Raw genomic sequence first — 22,771 nt, forward strand, 5'->3', positions numbered from 1 at the left:
TAGGGGATCAAATACTTATTCCCCCCCCCCCCCCCCCCGAACTACAACTCTTATCTATAACATTTGTATCATTATAGACCCTTTTTTTTTTTTTTTTAAATGGGCAAAATTACTAAATCTGCAGGGAATCTAATTATTTTCCCCACTGTATATCAGGAGTGGATCCAAACAAAATTAGTTTTCTCTTTATGCAATTTGTACATTGGTAATCGATAATCCGTCACCTGTTTTTACTGTAACCTTCGGACAGATAGCCGCATATTTTGATATAATGCAGAATTCATAGATTGATGACTGCAAGTTTCCCAGGTCCTGATGTAGCAGCCATAACATTTCCACTGTTATGCTTCACATTTAATGTGGGTTTTGTCTCCTGAAATACTGTCCTTTGTTTGCATCAAAGGAATACTGTCCTTTGTTTACTGTCACTGTGGCCATGCAACTCTATTTTTGACTCCTCAGATCAAATCCAAATTGTTCCAGAAAACTTGTTCTTTGCTAATATGTTTAATGGAAAGCTGTAGTCTTGCTCTTACTGTATGTTCTTTTTGGACCTCAAAGGCTTTTTCATTGCAGACCTCCCATACAGGTTAAATTAATGCAATCTCTTTCTGATTTCAGATGTGGGCATTTTGGCACCAACTGTTGGAATAGTTACCTACAGTTCCTGCAATTACATTTTAGGGTTCTTGGAGACTCTTTAAAGCTGTGTTTAAAGACAGCAGCTGCAAACACTGTAGCTGCTAACCTTTAATAATGACACCTGTCCAGGGAGCCCGCGATGTCGGCCCCCCGAGGCTGATCCTTCCATCGGTTCGGGTGCAGGTGCCGCCATTCCAAGGGAAAGTGGCAGTAGAGCCTTGCGGCTTCACTGGCGGTTTCCGACTGCGGGAGTCCATCAGTGCTTTGTGAATGGTCAGCTTGTCTTCTGGGACACACGCGTCCCAAAAGACGATGGGGGGATCACCGCAGAATAGGATGTGACTTCCTCGGGCCTCGGCCGGATCGGAAGTACTCTTAGTACTTCCAAAAAAGATAAGTTAGAAAGTAAAAAAAAAGTTTAAATATCCAAAAATGAGGGGTGGAGAGGTGGTCTTTCGTTTAAGGCCACCTCTCAAAATTGGGTGGAACTCCGCTTTAAAGCGGGAGTCCGCCGGGAGTGCACGTTTTTTTTTTTTTTTTTTTTTTTTAAAGCCAGCAGCTACAAATACTGCAGCTGCTGACTTTTAAAATAGTGACACTTACCTGTCCAGCGCGCCCGCGATGTCGGCACCTGAAGCCGATCTCTCGATCGTCTCTTGGGTGCTGCCACCACCATCTTGGGTATGGGAATCAGGAAGTGGAGCCTTTCGGCTTCATTTCCCGGTTTCCTACTGCGCATGCGCGAGTCGCGCTGCGCAATGAGGATGGACCTGCTGCCTCTGGGATCTGTGTGTTTCCCAGCAGGCAGCGGGGGACTTTCGGAAAGGGGCGTAATCTACACCCTTTCCGCAGAGATCTATCCAGGAAGTGGGTGCAGATACCTGTACTGTACAGTTACCTGCACCCCCCTCCCCCCTGAAAGGTGCCAATTGTGGCGCCGGAGGGGGGGAGGATTCCAATGAGCGGAAGGTCCACTTTAGGGTGGGCCTCCGCTTTAAGTATCAAACGGTCAGCCCTTGGGCTGAATTTGCTGGGTCAGCTAGTCCTAAATAAATTACCAATTGTTTGAAATCCACGCTACTTGTAGATTATTTTCCTTACAGTGGAAGGTTTGAGCTCAAATAGTTGTGATCCTTTGAAATCCATTGCCAGACTCTTAGGCATTCAGACTTCTCTCTGAGGACCCTAGTGAGCTCTATTGACCTTAGCATGATAACACCACACACAACAATAGCAAAAATAAAGCCCAGACACTAAATATTTGAAGTAATATAAGACACGGTCCACCTTCATATTCTCTAAGGGGGGGGGGGGGGGAACTAATCTGGATCACCCAATTTTAAAGTAATGAATTCAGAGTGGTGGTAAATATACTTTGTGGGGATGTACTTACTTTTTCCATATGGCAAATCTGCATTCATTCATTTAGTTTAGGAGAATGAAAGAATTGAATTGATATGAATTGAGATCTAATGTCTGTCTGTTCAAATGTTGAAAAAAAAATCAACAATTTCAATTGGGTGTACTTCTTCGAATGACTGTATATCTATATTGTACATTCCCTTTAGTACTTTTTTATTGTTCATTTAAATGTGATACCAGTCTTGTTAAACTAATATCTTTTCATTTTGTGTATTTGTTCAGAGATTTCCAGTTTGGACACATGGATGGCAGCGAGTACATAAATAGTCTGCTAATGGAGTAAGTCACATTTGTACTTAATTTTACATAAACATGAAAAATAAACCGATGTGCTGTGTGTATGATCTTTTTGTCTCAACTTCAGTACTGCTACCAGTGCAAGAACTGTATTTACAGAAATTTACAGAAATTGATCTGTATTATTTTCTTCTATGTAGTTGATTTCTAGTGTAAACCAAGCATGAACTGTGTACAGCACATCACACATTTTGTACAGGATATTGCATACATTTTACTTCTGGAGGGGTATATAAATACATACAACCTCAAGGGCCATAAAACTTTTAACCTTTCTCTATCCAGTGATGTGTGGAATGTGCTTCTATCCCGATTTTTATTTTTTATTTTTTCTAGTTTGTTTGAAATAAAAAGTTGAAATCTGCTCCATCTTTTTGAATAACCCTATAGTTAATCATCTTTTAACGCCGTGTACACACGGCTCGACTTTTCGACAGCAAAGGTCTGACTGCACGAATCCAGCGGACAATTCGATCCTGCGTGGGCTTCATCGGACCTTTGCTGTTGAAAAATCAGACGGACTTTAGATTTAAAACATGTTTCAAATTTTTTTCTGACGAACTCGAGTCTGGTCGAAAAATCTATTCGTCTGTATGCTAGTTCAACGGACGAAAACTGACGATAGGGCAGCTATTGGCTACTGGCTATGAACTTCCTTATTCTAGTCTGGTCGAATCCGTTGGACTTTGGTGTGATTGTGTGTGGCTAAGTACGTTCGTTTGGGAAGTCTGCCAAAAGTCCGGTCGTGTGTATGCGGAATTAGATCTACCCCTTGATCAGGTGGACCTTTCTGTCTCAGGTCATCAATCTATTTCCCTAATATTAATTACTGATTTAGTATCTGTGCTTGTTCCCTATATCCCTGATGTGACCAAGTTGGTACATAGTCACAGTAAGAATGAATACTAGTAGCCAGTTTGCAGCAATTAGTTCTGTAAATAATATTGTTTTGTCATAAAAAAATGTTTGACTCTGCTCCTACTTTTAAGCTAAGTTCACATCTATGCAGTTGCAGTGGTTTTCGGTTTTGTTTTGTGTTATGATTTTTAAGGGAAACCCCACACCAATTAATTATTTTTTCAAATGGAGTGTCGTCCGTCCCCCCTCCCCCCCAAAATCAATACTAGACCATTATCCGTGCATGCAGGTCAGTAAAGGGAGGGAATGATTGAGTCATAAACCACACCAGGCCGTATGCCCTCATAAAAGGGTCATGTATGGATTGGGGGGGGGGGGTCACACCATTTTTATTTTATTTTTTATTACCGGCAATTTCAGTCACCGGGATGATTCATTGGTTGTTAAGGATGCGACTTCCCGACCCACTCCTCAGCAACCAGCTATACACAGTTTGTTAGGGAGAGAAAAAATAATCAAAAGCGCAATATTGGCATTTTTGGAGCGGCTCCATTGGAGTCTATTACATGCAAATGCAATCTGCTGTGGGGAAAAAAGTCACTGACCCTTTCCAAAAAACGCATTGCCGTAAAATGAACAGATGTGAACAACATCCATAGGAACCCATGTTAAATGGACTGTAGTGCGTTTCTGCAAAACGTACCAAAAAATGCATAGGTGTGAACCTAGTCTTAAGGAGCACAGAGAGGCTGTTGTGTTTCATCTGCACATTTTGTAGCTTATTGATGAGAAGAAAACAAAGGAACCAGATTTCTTCCAGCGTAAAAGGCAAATGTTTCTGTTCTTCTTGAAGAAGGCAAATGTTATCACCTTCCCACCTTTTTTTTAAAGCAGAATGACGGCCGAGCAGCGGCTCTCCCAGTCTGTCTGGGCATTATATGACGTCAGAATAGGCCACTTGTGCTCGCCCTTGGGGGGCGTGCAGCATGGCGATCAGTAGTGCGGTGTGTTGCTCCGACACACCGCATCTTTGATCACAGTAAAGAGCCTATAATGTATGCTCTTTACCACATGATCAGCTGTGTCCAACCACAGCTGTCCACAGCATAACTAGGAATTGCCAGTTATCGACATTCCTATATTCATGCAGACAGAGTGTGAATAGAGGAAAGCCAATAAGCTGCTCTCCTGACAGAGGGGGTCTGCACTGATAATGACAGTGCAGTGATTACTAATGATGCCCATCAGTAATGCCTTTAAGTGCCACCCATCAGTTCCACCCATCATTGGGGCCTATCAGTTTCCATAAAGGCTGCCCATCAGTGCTGTGTATTATTGCCCCCCATCAGTGCCCATCAGTGAAGTCTCATCAGCGTACATCTGTAAAGGAGAAAACATACTTATTGACAACATTTTATAACAGAAACAAAGAAGACTTTTTTTTTTTTTTTTTTTTCCATACTTTTTTAATTTATTTAGCAAAAAATAAAAAAAACCCAGTAGTGATTAAACTCCATAAGAAAGCTCTATAATGTCTCAAAAAAAATATTCCAAAAATGTTGTTTGGGTACAGTTTTGCATGACTGTGCATGTGTCATTCAATGTGCGACAGTGCTAAAAGCTGAAAATTGGCTTGGGCAGGAAGCGGGTAAAAGTGCCCGGTATTGAAGTAGTTGTGAAGTATTTTAACCAAAATGTGACCAAATCTTTTCCAGTGAAGTCCAGGTCCCAACTATTGTTGTACTCAACACATCCAATCAGCAGTATTTTCTGGCGAGCAAGAAAATTGAAAGCGTGGAAGATATGATTCAGTTCATTAACAGCATTCTGGACGGCACAGCAGAGGTAAGTTATGCACATTATGCTTAACAATACATAAATTATGTAATAAAACTTGAATGCCCTAAAATGGGTCCGCAGCTGTCCAAAGGCACAAGGACCTATATTAGTATTTAAAGAAAGAGTAGTCCATGTAATCTGATTCCCGTTTTAATACTATGTCATTTACACCCTGTTCAGAGATAAGTCAAAGTTCCCACTGGTGTGGGGACATCTGTTTCAGGCTGGATTCCTTTGCACCAATAGTACCCACCCTATGGTTTTAACTATGTAGCGCTCAAAAATGATATCTCTCTCTGGGCTGTGCCACATGGACATTAACCAAAGATGCAGTGATATATTAGTTGGATTGTTAGCATTTTTGAATTTGGAAAGACTTGCGGGGTTATTTGCAAAAACTGAAGCATTCAAAATCTGGTGCAACTCTGCATAGAAACCAATCCGCTTCCAGGTTTTATTGCCAAAGCTTAATTGAACAAGCTGAAGTTAGAAGCTGATTGGCTACCATGCACAGCTGCATCAGTTTTAGTAAATCTCCCCCTTGGTATAATCTGCCACATATGAGCTGGCTTATACTCTAAGGCAATAACCAACAGTAAAGTGTATTGCTAATCCAGGTGGTAGCACTAAAAAATTCCACTGGCACATAGCAATTTCAAAGTGTTAGCAGCTGTTCCAGACCCTTTCAATGCTTTATGGCCCATTACTGAAGAAGTTTATTTGTAAGCATACATAATGTTATGTATAGCCTTCAGTTTGATGTAGTAAAGTTTATTCCTTTAAACCCGCACAATGGTTTTTACTACTTTTTTTTTTTTCTTTCTTTTATATTGTGAATATTTAAGGCTCAAGGCGGTGATGGAATACTGCAACGCATCAAGAGAGTTGCGTATGATGCCCGATCTACTATTGTAGTAAGTAAACTGTATATGGTTGTATTAAAATGTAATGTTTTCTTGCCTTATGTGAATGCTGATGAAGCGGATTCTTTTTAAAGTAGGAAGCAATTGAATGTCCTTCGTAGACCTTCCAGTGCAAAATGAAATATGACCGATAAAGCTAAATCAGCATTGTCCAACATATCCTCTCTGTGTAGAAAACCCTTATGTGTCATTTTTGTGACTAACATAAGCTGAATGCATATGTTTTAGTGGCACTTGTACTTTTTTTTTAAACTGGAATAGAATTCAAATATTCTTGCTAATGGATACAATGCTGATCATAAACTTACTGATGCAGCTTCTCAGTGCGGTTTTTGCAGAGCTGATTCTTTTTCTTTCTCAGGTTTTTTTCCCCATAAAATATATAAGCAAAGCTATAGAGAGCAGACATTTGATTTCAAAGATCCTGATATTGGTGTCTGTGTCTATTTGTTATTGATATTTAAAAATATCTCCCTGCAAAGGTAAAGCATAATGGGCTATTATGCATCGCATAGTAGCCCATTATGTGTCACTTACCTTATACAGGAGCCAGCAATGTCACCGATGTCCCCTGTAGCACGAAGCGTCCATCTTCTTCCGGGTATCGCTGCTTAGGCAATGTGAGTGGCCGGGGCAGCGATGACGTCACTCCCGCGCATGTGCACTGGAGCCATCACTAACGGCGGAGCCTCCAATATCGCCGTTAGCAGCGGCATGCTCAGTGCACCTGCTTGCCGCTGTCTACGGCGCATGTGCCGTAGACAGCGGTGCCTGTCTTTTTGCAGATATCTCTTAAACCATGTAGGTTTAGGAGATATGTCATGGACCTACAGATAAGCCTTAATCTAGGTTTACCTGTGGGTCAAAGTGGTCTGTAAGGGTTTACAACCACTTTAATGTAATATTCTTTTGGTTATGTGTGTGTCCTAAACAAACTCATGGTCCTGAAGAAGCAGAATACCTGTGAAAACATAGACCAACATTTGGTTTAGGATATATCTGTCCAGAATCTGCATCTTCAATAATTTTTTTGTATTGTATTCAAGATGGTTTTTTGACGTGCTTGTAATAGCTTGCTACTAATGATTTTCTATTTAACTTTGAGAAGAGTTGTGGGATATCTTCTTTTAGAGCCAACATTTTTTTTTATCACTTTTATTCCTATTACAAGTGCGTGACAGGTCCTCTTTACAGTGAGATCTGGGGTCAATAAGTCCCCAGATCTCGCCTCTAGGCTGGAAATCCTAAAAAAACTCCCCAAAAAACAATCCTGGCTTCCCAGCTGAGCCTGCGGCATTTTTTCAAATGCAGAGGTTGGGTATTACGTCATAACATCGCACCTGGCCTCCAAAAGATCATAGAGACATCCGGGGGCCATCGGGCTCTCCGGATTCTCTATGATAAACTTCTGCCAGGGACCGATTCTCCCTCTCGCCGATCGGAGGGGTTATCCTCTTGATCGTTCTTACAGGCAGCGGGAGGGGACATTCCCCCCCCCCCTGCTGCCCTCCGGTGCTTCTCCTGGCTCACCCCTCTGATCGGCGAGAGGGAGAAGGAATCAGTCCCTGCCAGAAGTTTGTCATAAAGAATCTGGCGGGCCCGATGGCCCCCGGATGACTCTATGATGTTTAGGAGGCCAGGTGCAATGTTATGACATAACACTCGGCCTCTGCATTTGGATAAAATTCTGCCGGCTCATCTGGGAAGCCAGAATCGTTTTTTTGGGAGTTTTTTTAGGCTTTCCAACCTAGAGGCGAGATCTGGGGACTTATTGACCCCAGATCTCGCTGTAAAGAGGACCTGTCACTTGTAATAGGAATAAAAGTGATAAAAAAGAATGGCGCTCAAACCACACATGTGAGGTATTGCCACGAATGTTAGGTATCTATTTACTCGGGGTAACATTATCTTTCTCATTATGCAAAATAATTCATCTAACTTTACTGTGTTTTTTTTTTTTTAATTCATAAAATATACATATTGTTTTTTAAACGCTTTTGAAAAATGACTGCGCAAATACCGTGCAAGATAAAAAGTTGCAACAACCACTGTTTTTATTCCCTAGGGTTTGGGGATTCTGAGTAATTTTCTAGCAAGAAAATGATGATTTCTCTTATATTCACCGACCGACACAGCTCCTCTCTTAGACCATTGGGTTGTATACCTTTCCCTTTAGGAGACACTAGGCAAAGTTATAACAAAACATTTAGAACTTTCAGTTCCTCTCAGGGGGCGGTCCCCTAGGTATCAACCCTCCACCCTGCCTTGCAGTAATCAGTTTTATTTTGCCTAATAAAGGATACAGACCTAGGAACCCTGCGGGCCCATAGGTCTGTGTTTTTTTTTTATGCAAGATGAGTGATCCTGTGATCTTCTATCAACAGCTGGCTGGGTGACAGGCTGGTTCACTTATCCTTGTAGTCTCCCCAGTCCGGCCATTGAGCGTGTGCATGTCGCAGCTACGGCTCAGCAGGCCACGACATACCTCAGCGCTTTTATGCTCTGGGGTATACATATGACCGGGCTACTGATGTCTGCGTCACAGTATGCCGAGGCCAGTAGCTACCCTGTACTGATCAGGAGTAGATCTACAATAGAATGTCTCCCAGCTCTTCAGGACTGGTAAGTACAGCTCTCCCTGTTCTGACGGGGCTGACCAGCTGGGCATTTCCTGGGAGGTCAATTCGGGGGGCCCCCTCACCTATCTTCTCTCCCCTGTCCCTATCTTCCCTCCCTCCCCCTTCGGGGGGGAATGCTGCATGTGGCTGCTAAGCGGTTTGTGTGTGCCTATATAGGGGCTCTCTGTGGGCTCTCACCTGACATGGGGGGGCTGGCTAAATGGCGGTGGTCCTGGGACCTGTATGGTATGCCCCTGGAAGGTGCCTGTGAGGGTCTGCTGGGAATGGTGCAGTGCTGTGGCTTTGCAGATTTTTTTTTTATATCTACCCTATGGTGATGTTAGGCAAACCATTTTAGGTGTGGGCAGTGCAGGCTGACTGTCTGGGCTTCAGCTGCCATTTTCTATGTGATTCCTATTCAAGGCACGGGTGGGCATTTTCTGGAAGCCTGAACATATTTCAGTGTTCCCTGACAGCAGCATGGCTCATGTGCTCACAGCCTTTTTTCCCTGTGTTTCCCATCTGTGTACTGGATGCTGAGCGGCCAATTTATGGAAGCCTGAGCATTTTTTCTGATCGTTTTAGTGATCGTTCCAGTGGTTATCACCAACTCAGTTTTTGGTTTCCTCTGCACCTGGGCGCTCTCAGGGACTACAGGCACCACTTGTGGACAGCGCAGAACTCCCCAGGGTTGTGAGTCCAGCGGGAATGAGCCCCTCAGTCAGCGGCAGCAGGGAGGGTGGGACTGTCGCTGTCCTAAGTCCCCTTTGTGAGGATGAGTCCCCGTCCAGGTCCGTGCACGACAAAGCGCTTGTTGGAGCACTTATCACAGCTGTGCGTGATACCCTGGAGATTCAGGAGCCAGCAGGTCCCGCTGCTGATGTACTGGTCCCTTTTGGGTCCCGCAAGCCAGCATGTTCACCTATGGTGTTCCCGTATCTGACTTATTTGCAAGTTCACTTACAGGGAGTGGAGTCGCATGCAACGGACCTTTTTGGTCCCCAGACACATGGCGGTGCGTTACCCTTTTGAGGAAAGCCTTCTCACAAGTGGTCAGCTCCTCCGGTCGTGGACCTCCAGTATCCAGGTTAAATAAGTAACCATGATCCCGGTAGTGGGAACACCTGCATTTAAGGATCCTGCAGACAGGAAGGCAGAGGAAGTGGCTCTCTGCGAATCAGTTCCACTCTGCGAATCAGATGTGGTAACAGCTTCAGTGGAGGAAAAGCATCGATCAGCTGGTACTGATCCCATGGAGCCACCAGCATGTCTGACGCATCTGCCCACAGATCTCTTATCCTGGACACGAATCTTGGCACCCTCCGATTGAGACGGGGGCCAGAAGATCCACGTCTGGTGTGCCCCACCTCAGGCACAGTAACCTGACTATCTCCGGATGTAACGCTCATTCTCCTGGGTCCAGCATCTGGCAACTCAGACAGTCCGCCTGCCAGTTCTCCACTCCAGAAATGTAAATGGCCGACAAAACCAGTACATGTCGCTCTGCCCACCTCCCATGCCGCGGCTGAGCTACTCGCCCCCCCCCCCCCCCCCCGGTGATTGATGTATGCCACTGCAGTGGCGTTGTCTGCCTGGATCCTGATCGGACGTCCTTGCAGTCTCATTGACCATGTGGAGAGACACAGCCTGATCGCTCTCAGTTCGAGCAGATCGATCGGCAACTTGGATTCTTCCATCAACCAGAGGCCCTGAACCGACTGAACCCTCATTACTCCACCACAGCCAAAAAGGCTGGCGTCCTGTGTGATCACTGTCCACTTTAGAAGTAGGAACGACTTTCCGGCCTGAATCACCAGGGACCTCAGCCGCCAGATCAGTGATTCTCTGACTCGCTCACCTGAACCTGACGATCCAGGGACAACTGAGATCTGTCCCATTTTGACAAGATCTCCTTCTGCAGGACTCTGGTGTAGAAATGGGCAAACGGTACAGCCCCAAAGGAGACCACCATGAGCTCCAGGACTCGCATGCAAAGGCAAAGCGACATCCACCTGCGGTTCATACGCAGTTTTACCACGGATCTAAGAGTCTGCAGCTTGTCTGAAGGGAGAAAAAAACTCACTTCCATTGAGTCTAGCAGCAAGCCTAGGTACTCCAAACGCTGAGTCGGTACAATCACCGAGTTCTTTAGGTTCAACAGCCACCCAAATTCTCGCAGAGTCTGCATGGTGATCACCACATCCTCCTCTAATTCTGAGGCGGAAGATGCTCTCAGGAGGAGATCGTCTAGATATCGCACGATCGCGACCCCACGTCTCAATTGGAGGGTGCCAAGATTCGTATCCAGGATAAGAGATCCGTGGGCAGACGCGTCAGACGCGCTGGTGGCTCGGTGGGATCAGTACCAGATGATCTATACTTTTATTCCACTGAAGCTGTTACCACATCTGATTCACAGACTGGAAGCCGAGGGGATCCCAGTAATACTGGTGGTCCCAGTTTGGACTCGGTGTCCCTGGTAAGCAGACCTGATGCATCTGTTGGTAGACGCTCTTTGCTGACTGCCATTACAAGAGGACCTTCTGTCTCAAGGTCCGATTCTCCATCCTGCTTTACCATCGCCGGCTTTAAGGGCACGGCTATTGAAAGCTGTTGAGGAACCGGGGTCTGTCGGACTCGGTGATCCCAACTATGTTGAGAGCATGGAAATTTTTCTTCTCTGAAGATATATCATCGTTCCTGGATGGCCTACATCTCCATGTGTGCGGAAAAAGGTTGGCATCCGCGCTCTTTTTTTCCATATCCAGGATCCTGCTGTTTTTTCAGCAAGGAGTAGACCAGAAAATGGCATTAAGCACTATTTAGGGGCAAAAATTTCAGCTTTGGCTGTCTTTTTTCAGTGACCCCTGGCATCTCACTCATAGTGAGTACCTTTGTTCAGGGGGTTCACCATGTAGTCCCTCCGGTGCATCCACCGTTACCCCCATGGGATTTGAACCTGGTGTTATCGGCGCTTCAAGACCCGCTGCTTGAAAATATCAGGGAGTTTCCCCTGTTGACTCTTTCCCAGAAAGTGGTCTTTCTAGTGGCCATCACCTTGGCCAGGAGGGTTTCAGAACTGGCGGCCTTGTCTTGCAAGTCACCTTATCTGGTTATCTATAAGGATAAAGTGGTGTTGCGTTCGCAACCGTCCTTTCTACCGAAGGTGGTCTCGGCTTTTCACATTAATGAGGACATTATTGTGTTGTGTTACCATCTCTCTGTCCTAGGCCGAAACACCCTAAGGAGGTGGACCTTCACGCTCTGGATGTGGTTCGGGCTCTGAAAGTGTATTTGTCTACCACTGCTCCCTTTCGGAAGTCAGACTCGATGTTTGTCTCGGTAGCTGGTCCCAAGAAAGGCATGGCAGTCTCATCCGCCACCATTTCCAGGTGGATCAGACAGATTGTAGTACAAGCCTACGCCTTAAAGGGGCAGATGCCCCTCTTTCCGGTTACAGCCCATTCCACAAGGGCAATCGGAGCGTCTTGGGCCTTCCGACACCAAGCTTCTGTCGCTCAGGTGTGTAAGATGACGACAGGTGTGTAAGATGACGACGTCCACACGTTTACCAAGTTCTACAAGGTAGGTGTCAGTGCATCGGCTGATGCCTGTATGGCCGCAAAGTTTTTGCAGGCGGCTGTATAGTTGCAATTGGATATGCAATATTTGTTAGTTTTTTCTGTTTTTTCAATAAAAACACAGTACCTTTTAAGAATGCACTGTTGCATTACTTCCGCAGTTTTTTTTGTGCGGTTGTGGGTAGTCACTCCTGTTGAGGGTACCCTGATTTTGTGGTGGAGGTTTCTACGCACTATTGTTTTGTGGGTACAGTTTTACTAGTTCCCACTTGCCATGGTGGATGAGGTTTTTATGCTGTTTTTCCCACCCCTCGTTTGGCACTGCTTGGGGACTTCACAATGGTCTAAGAAAGGAGCTGTGTCGGTCGGTGAATATAAGAGAAAATAGGATTTTTTGTACTCACCGTAAAATCCTTTTCTCTGTAAATCACTGACCGACACAGCACCTGCCCCTCCCTTTATCTTTACTTTACTTTCGTTATACTGCTTGTTGACGTACTGATTACTGCAAGGCAGGGTGGAGGGTTGATACCTAGGGGACCGCCCCCTGGGCGGAACTGAAAGTTCTGAGTGTTGTGTTACAACTTTGCCTAGTGTCTCCTAAAGGGAAAGGTATACAACCCAATGGTCTAAGAGAGGAGCTGTGCCAGGCGGTGAATTACAGAGAAAAGGATTTTACTGTGAGTACAAAAAATCCTATTTTTTACATGTAGGAGCGTAGTGGCAGAATTGGGCTGGGTAGCAAGTGGTTAAAAAACATTAGATTAGTTCTGTGCCAATTTCATTGCCTTTAACCTGTTGCTGCCATCCACATAACACATGGGTGGGCTTGAACAGCCACATGCTGCATATTCGTCACTGACCGTTGTTTTTGTGCTGAGAGCGCACTGCCAGCAGAGACCAAGCTGTCAAAAACAGCTCTCAGTCCCCACTAATGATCCGTACCTGGCAGAACTGGCTGCTGATCAGGTGAGCCCCCTGTGACAGACAATCATTGTAGTCACATGGCTGCTGATCCTTCCCACCCTCTGATTTTCCTGTACTGATTTAGCTATGTTAATAATATTAGTTGGATTTATATTTGTAACCAAGATGGAGCATACGCGGACCAAATAAATGATGCTCCCGATTACTAGGAATAAGTAACCTGTTTCTAGATGTAAATTAGGGTAGGTTATTTAAATCAGAAGTATACTCGCCTTCAATACAGCACTGGGCTGTCTCGGAGCTCCAAGCCGGCCGCTGTCAACTTCGGCAGGGTGGCCTCTGGGTACTGATCTTTAGACATTTTAGTTGGCTAGGCCAGGGTGATCTTGTTTCCACTCCTGTGCTGGTCAGCTCAGCATTGCCAAAAATATGCACGGGCTGTGCATGCAGTGGCAGAGAGACAAGTAAGAAACTACTATATATCGTTTATGCACTAAAAAATCCTCTCGGTTCCCCAACTTTTTTTTTGCCTAAAGTTCAACATTAAAGAGTTAGCCATTCTTGTCTAGGGATGAATAGGCTCAAATAATAGTTATAAAAATAATGGACACCAGCTGCAGGATGTTTGTAGGCAAACTGGACCTAGAGGTAAGACAGTTATCCTGGTATAGAGATAGCAGGCACCACCTACCGGTAGGTCGTACATACCCCAGGAGACTCAAATATTACTATGCAAAGAATTACTTTTCTGAAATCAAACGTGGACGTACCCTCAATTTATATTATGGTACAGTACCAATACCTGTAGTGGATGCGCCCTAATTGTATTGTGGGATGCAGTGCCTAGATTTCACTTTTACCAAACCCCATGCACTGCATTCAAAGGTTATTGGGCTCCTGGGTTAGCTAGTTGGATCTACAGGCACTGCACAGTGTCTATTACCATAAAAATTTAGTTATTTTAATGATCTGTTGCTTGTACTTGTGTGTTGTTTTTTTTTTTTTTTTTATATATCTGATTCCTCTTGTACCAAATTGTATTGAAACCGTAATGTCTGCCTCAATTTTGTAACGCGTTGCGCTATATAAATCCTGTATAATAAGATTTCTATGACTATTCTTTTCTAAAACAGTCTGTGTTCAAGAGTTCTCCTCTTCTTGGATGCTTCCTCTTTGGTCTGCCACTGGGTGTCATCAGCATTATGTGTTATGGAATCTGCACAGCCGACTCCGATGACGGCACTGAGGAAATGACCAGAAAGGATGTGATTGATCCAAGTCATACAGACGAGGGCAGCGATGAGGAACAAGACGAGGACAAAATGAGAGAGCACTCTTCGGAGGTGACGGATGAAGAGCAAGAAGAAAAGGATATTATTGAGAAGAAGCAAGATTAACTTTTATGAAAATTGGATTAACTAGGAATCCAAAACAAACTTATTTATTAAATTCAACCACTGACACAGCTTTATTAAGGGAAAAAAAGAAAGAACTCTGCTTCACTGATCCTTGGCATGCATTCAATTTACATTTTAAAACATCGGGACTATCTATCAGACATTCTAGAATTTAATAAAAGGTTTTGAAAGTAGAAATCAAATAAAAAAGAGCCTCTGTTTTTCTTAATGTAATGTCCTAACTAGTGTCCATCCAAGGGGTGATTCATAATCGGCTTAAATTCTCAAGTGTATATTATTCATACCACTGGAACATAACTGAATTTTTAATAATAGAGTCCATTTTGTATGCAAGAATAGAATTTAGAATTCAGCTTTAGCAATTTTTTTTTTAAATGTGTATAATGTATGCAAAGTACCCAATGGATGTATTTTAACAATAAGGTTTATGTACAGTGCTAAACCACTTTAAGAAAGTAGTATGTAACTTGCTTATGCTGTTTCACTGATGTTAAAGGTGCCGTTTACTTGAGCAAAGGTACTCCTTAGGTCCTTCCAATTAATATGTTTGTTTTCAACAACTAAACCATCTATATTATAACAAACATCCCACTCTAGGCAGTCCTTTTAAAATCATGTCAGCCATTTTGGAAATATTTAGCCAGTTCCCTATAGTTGTGAATGAAGGGGTTTGCGCTGACCCATATTCACAACCTATATTATACTATAACTAAAGGCAAAACGTATTATTATTTTTTTTGTGGAGAGGGGTTAGAACCCCTATCAGTCTTTTATTGCTGTCTGTGTCCCCATTAGGGATATTCACCCTCTCTGCTTGTTCTGTTTACCGTTATCATTAAAAGTGAAAACAATCCCAGATTTTGGGCTGTCCCAAGAAAAGTATTAGAAGGGAAATCTTCCAATGGGGTCACACGTCTTGGTGACTCCAAGGGATTCCATTAATTTGCAAGTATTTCCGCTCACTTCCTGTTTTGGCTATGTGACAGGAAGTAAAGGGAAATCTCCCCAATGGAACGCAGATGGAAAAAATTCCCGTACTTTATCCGAAATGAAGAAAAAAATGTTTTGCCTAATATTCTACTTTAGGATTGTGCAACAAAAAAATGAACTAATATTATACGCATCCAGTATAGATCATGTGTGTTGGACTGGCAATTTGAGCCAAACAAAGCACCCCGAGTGTACCTGGCATTAGAAAGACCTCAGCGTTGCTCTCTGTCACAACATGGAAAACCACTCTACTCACTTCATGGTCCTGACTCGGCTCTAAATGAGCCTTTTCAGTGGAAAGCACCTGCTGTAAAATCTGCTGCAATCCATTATTTTAAAAATATTACCAAACAAACCGAAAGTGTAAGTTTAACATTTTGCAAAAAATTAAAAAAGGTGAATCTAACATACTGCACCCTCATACCACATCAGCAGTGTTGTATTATCAGATAGCCTTGAGCATGCTGTTTATGAGTTCCTGCTTTTAGAAACCAGCTTTTTGCCAAGTTAGAAGCATTTATTTTCTGATAATTATGTTTTGGAAAGTGAAACAACTATGCCTATAGACTGGCTGGGCTGCAGGATCACATTTGTTGTGCGAGTGAGTTGGAAGACTAGATGGAGTATTAGATTTTGCTTTGATACCTACTCTTCTTGTGTTCATCTAATATAGCTCCAGTTATGGTATATGATGAATTAATGGGGTTGCAGGGTACTGATATGGCTTGATGTCATTTTATTTCATAGGGGTTAGTAGTATACTATACATAGAATGTAACAGTAGACTTTTATTTTCTAGACCCGGTACAAAGCACCTTGATATAGAGAATTGGACTGTTTGTACATTTTTTTTACCGCAAGACTCTATAAAGATATTTTTCTAAGGGTTTTTTTTTTTTTTGGCATTATTTATTCTAATAACTTTTCCTCAAATTTGAGTTAGCCTTTCATTTGTGTTTTTACCTTGCTCTTTCGCTATTACCATTTGTACTCTTACATTTTAAAATGGAAGACCTGCTGTACCACACTTATGCATGGCATAATTGCCAAATGAAAATGTTTACTTCATATTGTCGTCTTTACTGGTAAAATAATATGGTAATGTAGGACAGCAAAAGAATTAACTTTGTAAATCGTATTTCTTACTGTTTTGGTTCTCTCAGCCTTGTACAGGCCTATGAAGTTTTTGGTATGCATTATGGGAAGTGTCAGCTCCTATTTTCATAGAGGGAATTCAATGTAGACACAGGTAAAATCTAAAGGTTCTTCAGTCAACACAACCCAGGGAATTAACTAAGCTGGTACACGGAACTGGCAGAAGTTGTATGCACCACATTAACTAAGCAGATATACCTGTTTCAGGTCTGTCTGTGCCACCTGTGGCAGTTTCTATTTCAGCATGGAATAGAAATTAGCGTGGGTCTGCTACTAATTAATGGAGGGAATGTGGCAGTTTCCCCATATAAAAAAAACTGCTGCAGATTCCCACCTGGTGTGACCTGGTCATATAGGATGTGAGCTTACATCCCTCTCTCTGCTCGTGTAATGTGATCACAGCGTGGGCAGAGTCTGTAAATGGTGGGACAGGACTGCCTAGATGTTGGAGCATGCAGCTCCAGCTCTCTGTCCTCTATGCTGTATCTTTTGCAGCAGAACAGAGAATTGATTGCCCCTTATTAACAAAGAGACTTGTGTCCCTTTTGTTAATTAGAAGCATCTGCTCCATTTTTATGTTTAGAAGAGTGGTGTAAGCATTGTGCTTTCACCACTCTGTTAATTTCCCTCAGGGTTTTCTTTAAAAGCCTCTGCAGGCGAATGAGCATGAAAAGTGATGTATTATATATTGAATGTATTTTACTGTCTTGTCTTACACTGTGGTATTTCTAAAAAAAAACAAAAAAAAACAAATGAAAATAAACTTGTGCTTTGCAAAGTAACAGGTTGATATTAAAGCCAACTCCAGCAGCATCTTTTATGTACCATCCTTCTTTTCCTGCTGTCAGGATTGAAGAGAAGAAGCTACTTTAAGCTTACTAAGAGCTGAGGACCATGTGATAGTGCTGGTGCCTGAATGGCCAATTACCGAGCACCAAAGCTGCCACGTGGAAGAAAAGCAAGTCGCATGACCCACTGTAGTCCTGGGCAATTTCCCAATCAAAAAATTGATTGTTGTGGGAATGGACAGGTATACACACCTCTGCACAGACAAAGCCCAGGTTAAATTTAAAGTGCCTCTTTTTGAAAATACTAGATGCCTGACTGTGTTACAAGTGCAGTATGTTTCGGTCACCATCATGGAACAAGCATACTGTAATGCGTGTCAGAACTACTCGTCTCCATACTTGTTTTGGGTCAGTGACTCAGACAGCATTAGATGGAAAGTTTCAGAATGACAGCCAGAGAACTAGCATTCAATATAGGCAGCCTCATCAATCTCTCATGACAATGAGTGTCCCTTTATGCTTTAATTATGAACATGCATTATTACTTCTTAGTGTATGTTTATAAAGTCTGCTGCCACTGGAGTGCTGTTAATTTGGGTGGACTACAGACTTGAAGGTGGGAATGGGCCCTGACAAAGGAATGGTAGATCTTCGCTCTAGTAACAGCCATACATGTTTCAAGATTCAAACTGTTAATGGATGAATGTACCAAGTTGATCAGTCGATCGACGTAGGTACAACTAGCCTGTTGGATTCTTATGCGAGTATCGTTAGCTGCTGCTAGCGATAAGAACTGTCTTCTCCCAGCAAGAACAGCTTCCCCCCCACCCCACCAGGAGAAGACAATGGCCTGGCAGGAGGGATTCCTACATCAACACTGTATTGATGGGGGAATCGAGCTAATTTCTTTCCTGCAACCTGTAGTTGCAGAAAAAAAGAAGGTAATCCATTTACAAATTAAAGTGGTTGTAAACCCTGTTACACCACTTTTACCTACAGGTAAGCCTATAATAAGGTTTACCTGTACGTACCTTGAATATCTCCTAAACTTGCACAGTTTAGGAGATATTCACTTTATCCGCATGTGCCAACATCATTGATGCATACTAGCTCATTATGCCTTTGTCTTGTAGGGGTTTTTTTTGTTTTTTTTTGGGAGTTTACAACCACTTTAATTAAAAAAAGAATTACCTAATAGTATGTATAACTTGTAAAAGTTCCTAAATCATGTTTGATGCAAGCTTTCTATAATCCCGGGCACAGCAGCAATCAGACTGGGTGAAAGAATGGCAGTAGATAAGACAATCGGAGCTCTGCTGCTTTGCACGTTTCTGCTCATCTGTCATAGAGAGTGCTAACTTCCACGCTCCTTCGTGGTCCACTCACAAGTGGGTCCTGGTCTTTGATGAGGATGTAATGCTCAGCTGTGGAGTGGTCTACAAAGAGGTCTCAGGGAATGCAATATCTAGATGGGTGTCTAGATCACAAAAAATGATTGAATGGAATTGCAACTCCATTTTAGGTTTCATATGTATTTTAACTGTGTATTCATCTTTTTTTTTCTATGTTTAGCTTTGATCCACTGCTACTTTTTTTTTGTTATTTAAAGACTGTATGCATAGAGGTTATAGCCTGCATGGATAAACCGTGCCTATTATTTATCAAATCTTTAACCCCACAGTTTTTTTTATTTGTATTTTTTTTATTATCTAATGTAAAATTGGCCTAAACAAAACTGTAAAAAGAAAAATGGTGACAACCCCCGTGATATATGTATGCAAACTGTTCTTATTTGTAGTAGGTTTTTATATAAAGAAGAGGTTTCCAAGATTGATGATTTTTGTCAGTTTAACAATACACTTTTTTTTTTTTTTCCTTTTCTTGCGAGTAGTCTGTTACTGCTACAATATCTAAAATGGTGACACTGCAGAGCCTGTCTGCATGCAGAATCTCCTGGGAAAAGCAAAGTCAGAGTAAGCTTCACAGATACCATGGTGATCACCATAGTAACAAAATATATGCCGTTTTAGTTTGTAGTGAAAGGCGCTGCTTTAATCTATGCTTTTACCTATAGGATTCAAAATGCAAATATGCAAACATGTTTATAAATGAGCTGTGATTTATTTTCTTTTTTTTTTTCTTTTATCTTGTATAATGTGTTTTGTTTTTTGACAATGATTTTCTGAAAGTCATTGGTATTGCTAAATACACATCTCAGCGGTTTTACTTTGTACCAGAAGATTATAATTCAATGATTCTATATAACAGTATAGAAAAAGCCATTTTAAAGTGGAAAAAAAATGTATAATAAAGTTTTAAAATAAGACAAAACAGTGTGGGAGAAATGAGATGCCATTATTCATCTAGATGTACATTTTTACATTGGCTTACTTGTCAGTTTAAACAGTTTCTAACTTTATTGGTTTGATAGAAACATCTATTATTTTATCAAATGTGTAAAAGCTGAAAATCTAGACACAGTCTAGAAAATGTTAAGGGTATGCTTAGCTTCAAAGGTCAGGAATGTTGCACTGTATTGATTCTATTGTCGACTAAAAACACCCCAGCGTTTCACAGTGTCTAGGTAAACACTGTAAGGAGAATTTCTGAAATGCACGAACACGCAGCAACCACATTACCAATTTAAAAACAAATTTAACCACACACACACACACTGTCTTTTGGTGACATTGGATCACCATGGTGTTTTTTTTTTTATTTTATGAGCTATAAACAAAAACAAAACAACATTAAAAAAAAAAAAAAAAAAAAACAATATATTTTACTTTCTGCTATAAAACACAAAAAATGTAAACGTTCCAATTTCTTGATAAATTTAGGCCAATGTGTATTCTGAAAAAAAAATCCCATTAAACGTATATTGATGGGATATATACTGAAATTTGTATTTATTTTTACTAGTAATGGTGGCGATCAGCGAATTATAGCAGGACTTCGATATTGTAGCAGACATTCAGATGACAAACTAACACTTTTTGGGAACCAGTGACACTAATAAAGTGATCAGTTCTAAAAAAATATGCACCACCACTATACTAATGGGGAGGGATTAAACATCTATGGCAATCAAAGGGTTAAATGTGTGCCTAGCCAGTGTTTTGGTGTACTGTCTGAGGTGCTTTTACTAAAGCTGGCTATACATTATACAATTTTTTTTTTGTTCAATTTCCTTTAGATTTACCTTCAGCTATGTAGTGCATGGTCCTGCCTGATTGCATACAAATTGAAGGTTTGAGCTCATATTATATGGCTTTGGTAAATCTAAAGGAAAATTGTACAAGTAAATTGTATAATGTATGGCCAGCCTTAGGCAAGTAATGGATTTTATTCCCTGCTTTCTGGGGAAAGAAATGATATTACTTCCCTGCTGACAGGACATGGATCTGCCTTGTTTACATAGGCAGGGCTCTGTCCTGTGTAATCTCCAGACAATTGTAATCTATTGGCCGGCATCCGTTGATCAACATCTGCTGTGTTTACAGCATGACCAGGGCCTCGGCAGCACCCGGAGGTGCCAGATCACGTACCTAGGACATAATCTGGTGCAGCAGAGCTGCCTTGCCGCCGCATATTTATGTTATATTGTTAGCAAGCAGTTAAGGGATCGTGCAAACAGAGCTTGAAAAACAACGATGTTTTGTTGAGCAGTTTTTTTTTAGCCTGCAGAAACACCCCTATGTAAAAGCCAGTTAGGAAAGATTTGCTAAAACGGATGCACTTAGAATCAGGTGCAGCTCTGCATAGTAACCAATCCACTTCTAACTTCAGCTTGTACAACTAAGCTTTGAAAATAAAACCTAGAAGCTGATTGGCTTCTATGCAGAGCTGCACTAGATTCTGCATCAAGTGCATCAGTTTTAGCAAATCTTCCCCAATGTGGCCCTGCACACATAGGCTTTTACAGTGATATTAGAAGAGGAGTGTTTACAGGATGGATGTAAACCCTCTTCTTTTCAAAAGATTTTATTTAGTTCACATTAATAGGCATTACATACATGTTATTGAAAAAGTGATGACAGATTGTTACTTACATGAGTACCGTATTTATCGGCGTATAACATGCACTTTTTTCAGGGGAAATCGCGGGTGCATGTTATACGCCGATCCTCCGTGATTTCCAAGCGATTTTTGGGCCTTTGGGTGCCTCGGCCGTACTTGGCGGCTTTCGGCCACTCTCGGACCTTCTCGGCGGCTTTCGGCTGTACTCGGCGGCTTTCGGCCGCTGAGAAGGGCCGAGGTGGCCACAAGCCACCGAGAAGAGCCGAGGCGGCCGAAAGCCGCCGAGAAGGCTCGAGAGCAGCCGAAAGCCGCCGAGAAGGCTCGAGAGCAGCCGAAAGCTGCCAAGAACTTCCGGGAGCCGCCGAGATACACAGGACATCTCGGCGGCGCCATTTTTAAAAACAGCTGACATCAATGACGGACAAACTGCATGACAAGGCTGCATGACGGACAGGCTGCAAATGACGCTGACAAGGCTTCCCCTCCTAAACTTGGGGTGCGTGTTATACGCTGGCGCGTGTTATACGCCGATAAATACGGTAAATGAAGGTACAAAACATGTAATATATTATTGTATATAACTCGTAGTATTGGTGAGATTATAAGAGGATAAAATTCAAATAAGGGTAATTAACCAATCCAACATTTGTATTTGTGAAGATTCTGTGAATGAGATACGTGTACTGAAAGAACAAAGCTTCAAAAATCACTAAAGGAACAGGAAAGAGAAGATGACAAAAGAGGGGGAGAAAAAGGGAAAGAGAGGATTAGAGAGGGGAAGGAGTTCACGAGGTTGATCCGAGAGCCAGGGTGTGGTAAAGTAAGGTCCTATATCCACCCTTCATAATCCACTACCATGGCTACCACCAAAGAAGAGGATTCCCATGCTTTTGCCAGAGTTTGTTTAGTGGCTATAAGCAGGGCTCGAGTCCTGCGGGAACGTGTGGGAACGGCGTCCCTGCATTTTTCACAAGCCAATTGGGACAAGAAGAGAGGAGGGGCCGCCGGGAGCGAACAGCGCTGCGTGACATGAGACAAAACTTACTACAGACAAGCGCTTCGTGCACTACTCTGCGTGCGGGTTAGACAGATCCCCTATGTGCTATGTGCCCTAATGTGCTATGTGCCCCATAATGTGCCCTGAGCCCTTATGTGCTATGTGCCATGTGGCCTGATGTGCCCCATGTCCTGATGTGCCCTTATATGCTATGTGCCCTGATGTGCTATGTGCCCCAATGTGTCATGTGCCCCGATGTCCTATTTTTTATTTTTTTTGGTGGGGGAGTGCATCTT

The 22,771-nt window shown here is 42.6% G+C and overlaps 1 protein-coding gene across 1 annotated transcript in view; it reads left to right on the plus strand.

The window, feature by feature from the left end:
- Nucleotides 1–16,404, plus strand: part of TMX3 (thioredoxin related transmembrane protein 3) — a 118,370-nt gene extending 101,966 nt beyond the window's left edge. Inside the window, exons 13-16 of the mRNA XM_077492382.1 lie at nucleotides 2,287–2,343; nucleotides 4,935–5,064; nucleotides 5,904–5,972; nucleotides 14,241–16,404. Of these exons, the coding sequence (XP_077348508.1) occupies nucleotides 2,287–2,343; nucleotides 4,935–5,064; nucleotides 5,904–5,972; nucleotides 14,241–14,504 (520 nt within the window). The 3' untranslated portion in view covers nucleotides 14,505–16,404. The remainder of the gene's footprint in view (nucleotides 1–2,286; nucleotides 2,344–4,934; nucleotides 5,065–5,903; nucleotides 5,973–14,240) is intronic.
- Nucleotides 16,405–22,771: the final 6,367 nt, after the last annotated feature.

Source organism: Lithobates pipiens, unplaced genomic scaffold, assembly GCF_037356315.1.
Source record: "Lithobates pipiens isolate NorthernLeopardFrog02 unplaced genomic scaffold, aLitPip1_a1.2 Scaffold_19, whole genome shotgun sequence".
Classification (NCBI taxonomy): domain Eukaryota; kingdom Metazoa; phylum Chordata; class Amphibia; order Anura; family Ranidae; genus Lithobates; species Lithobates pipiens.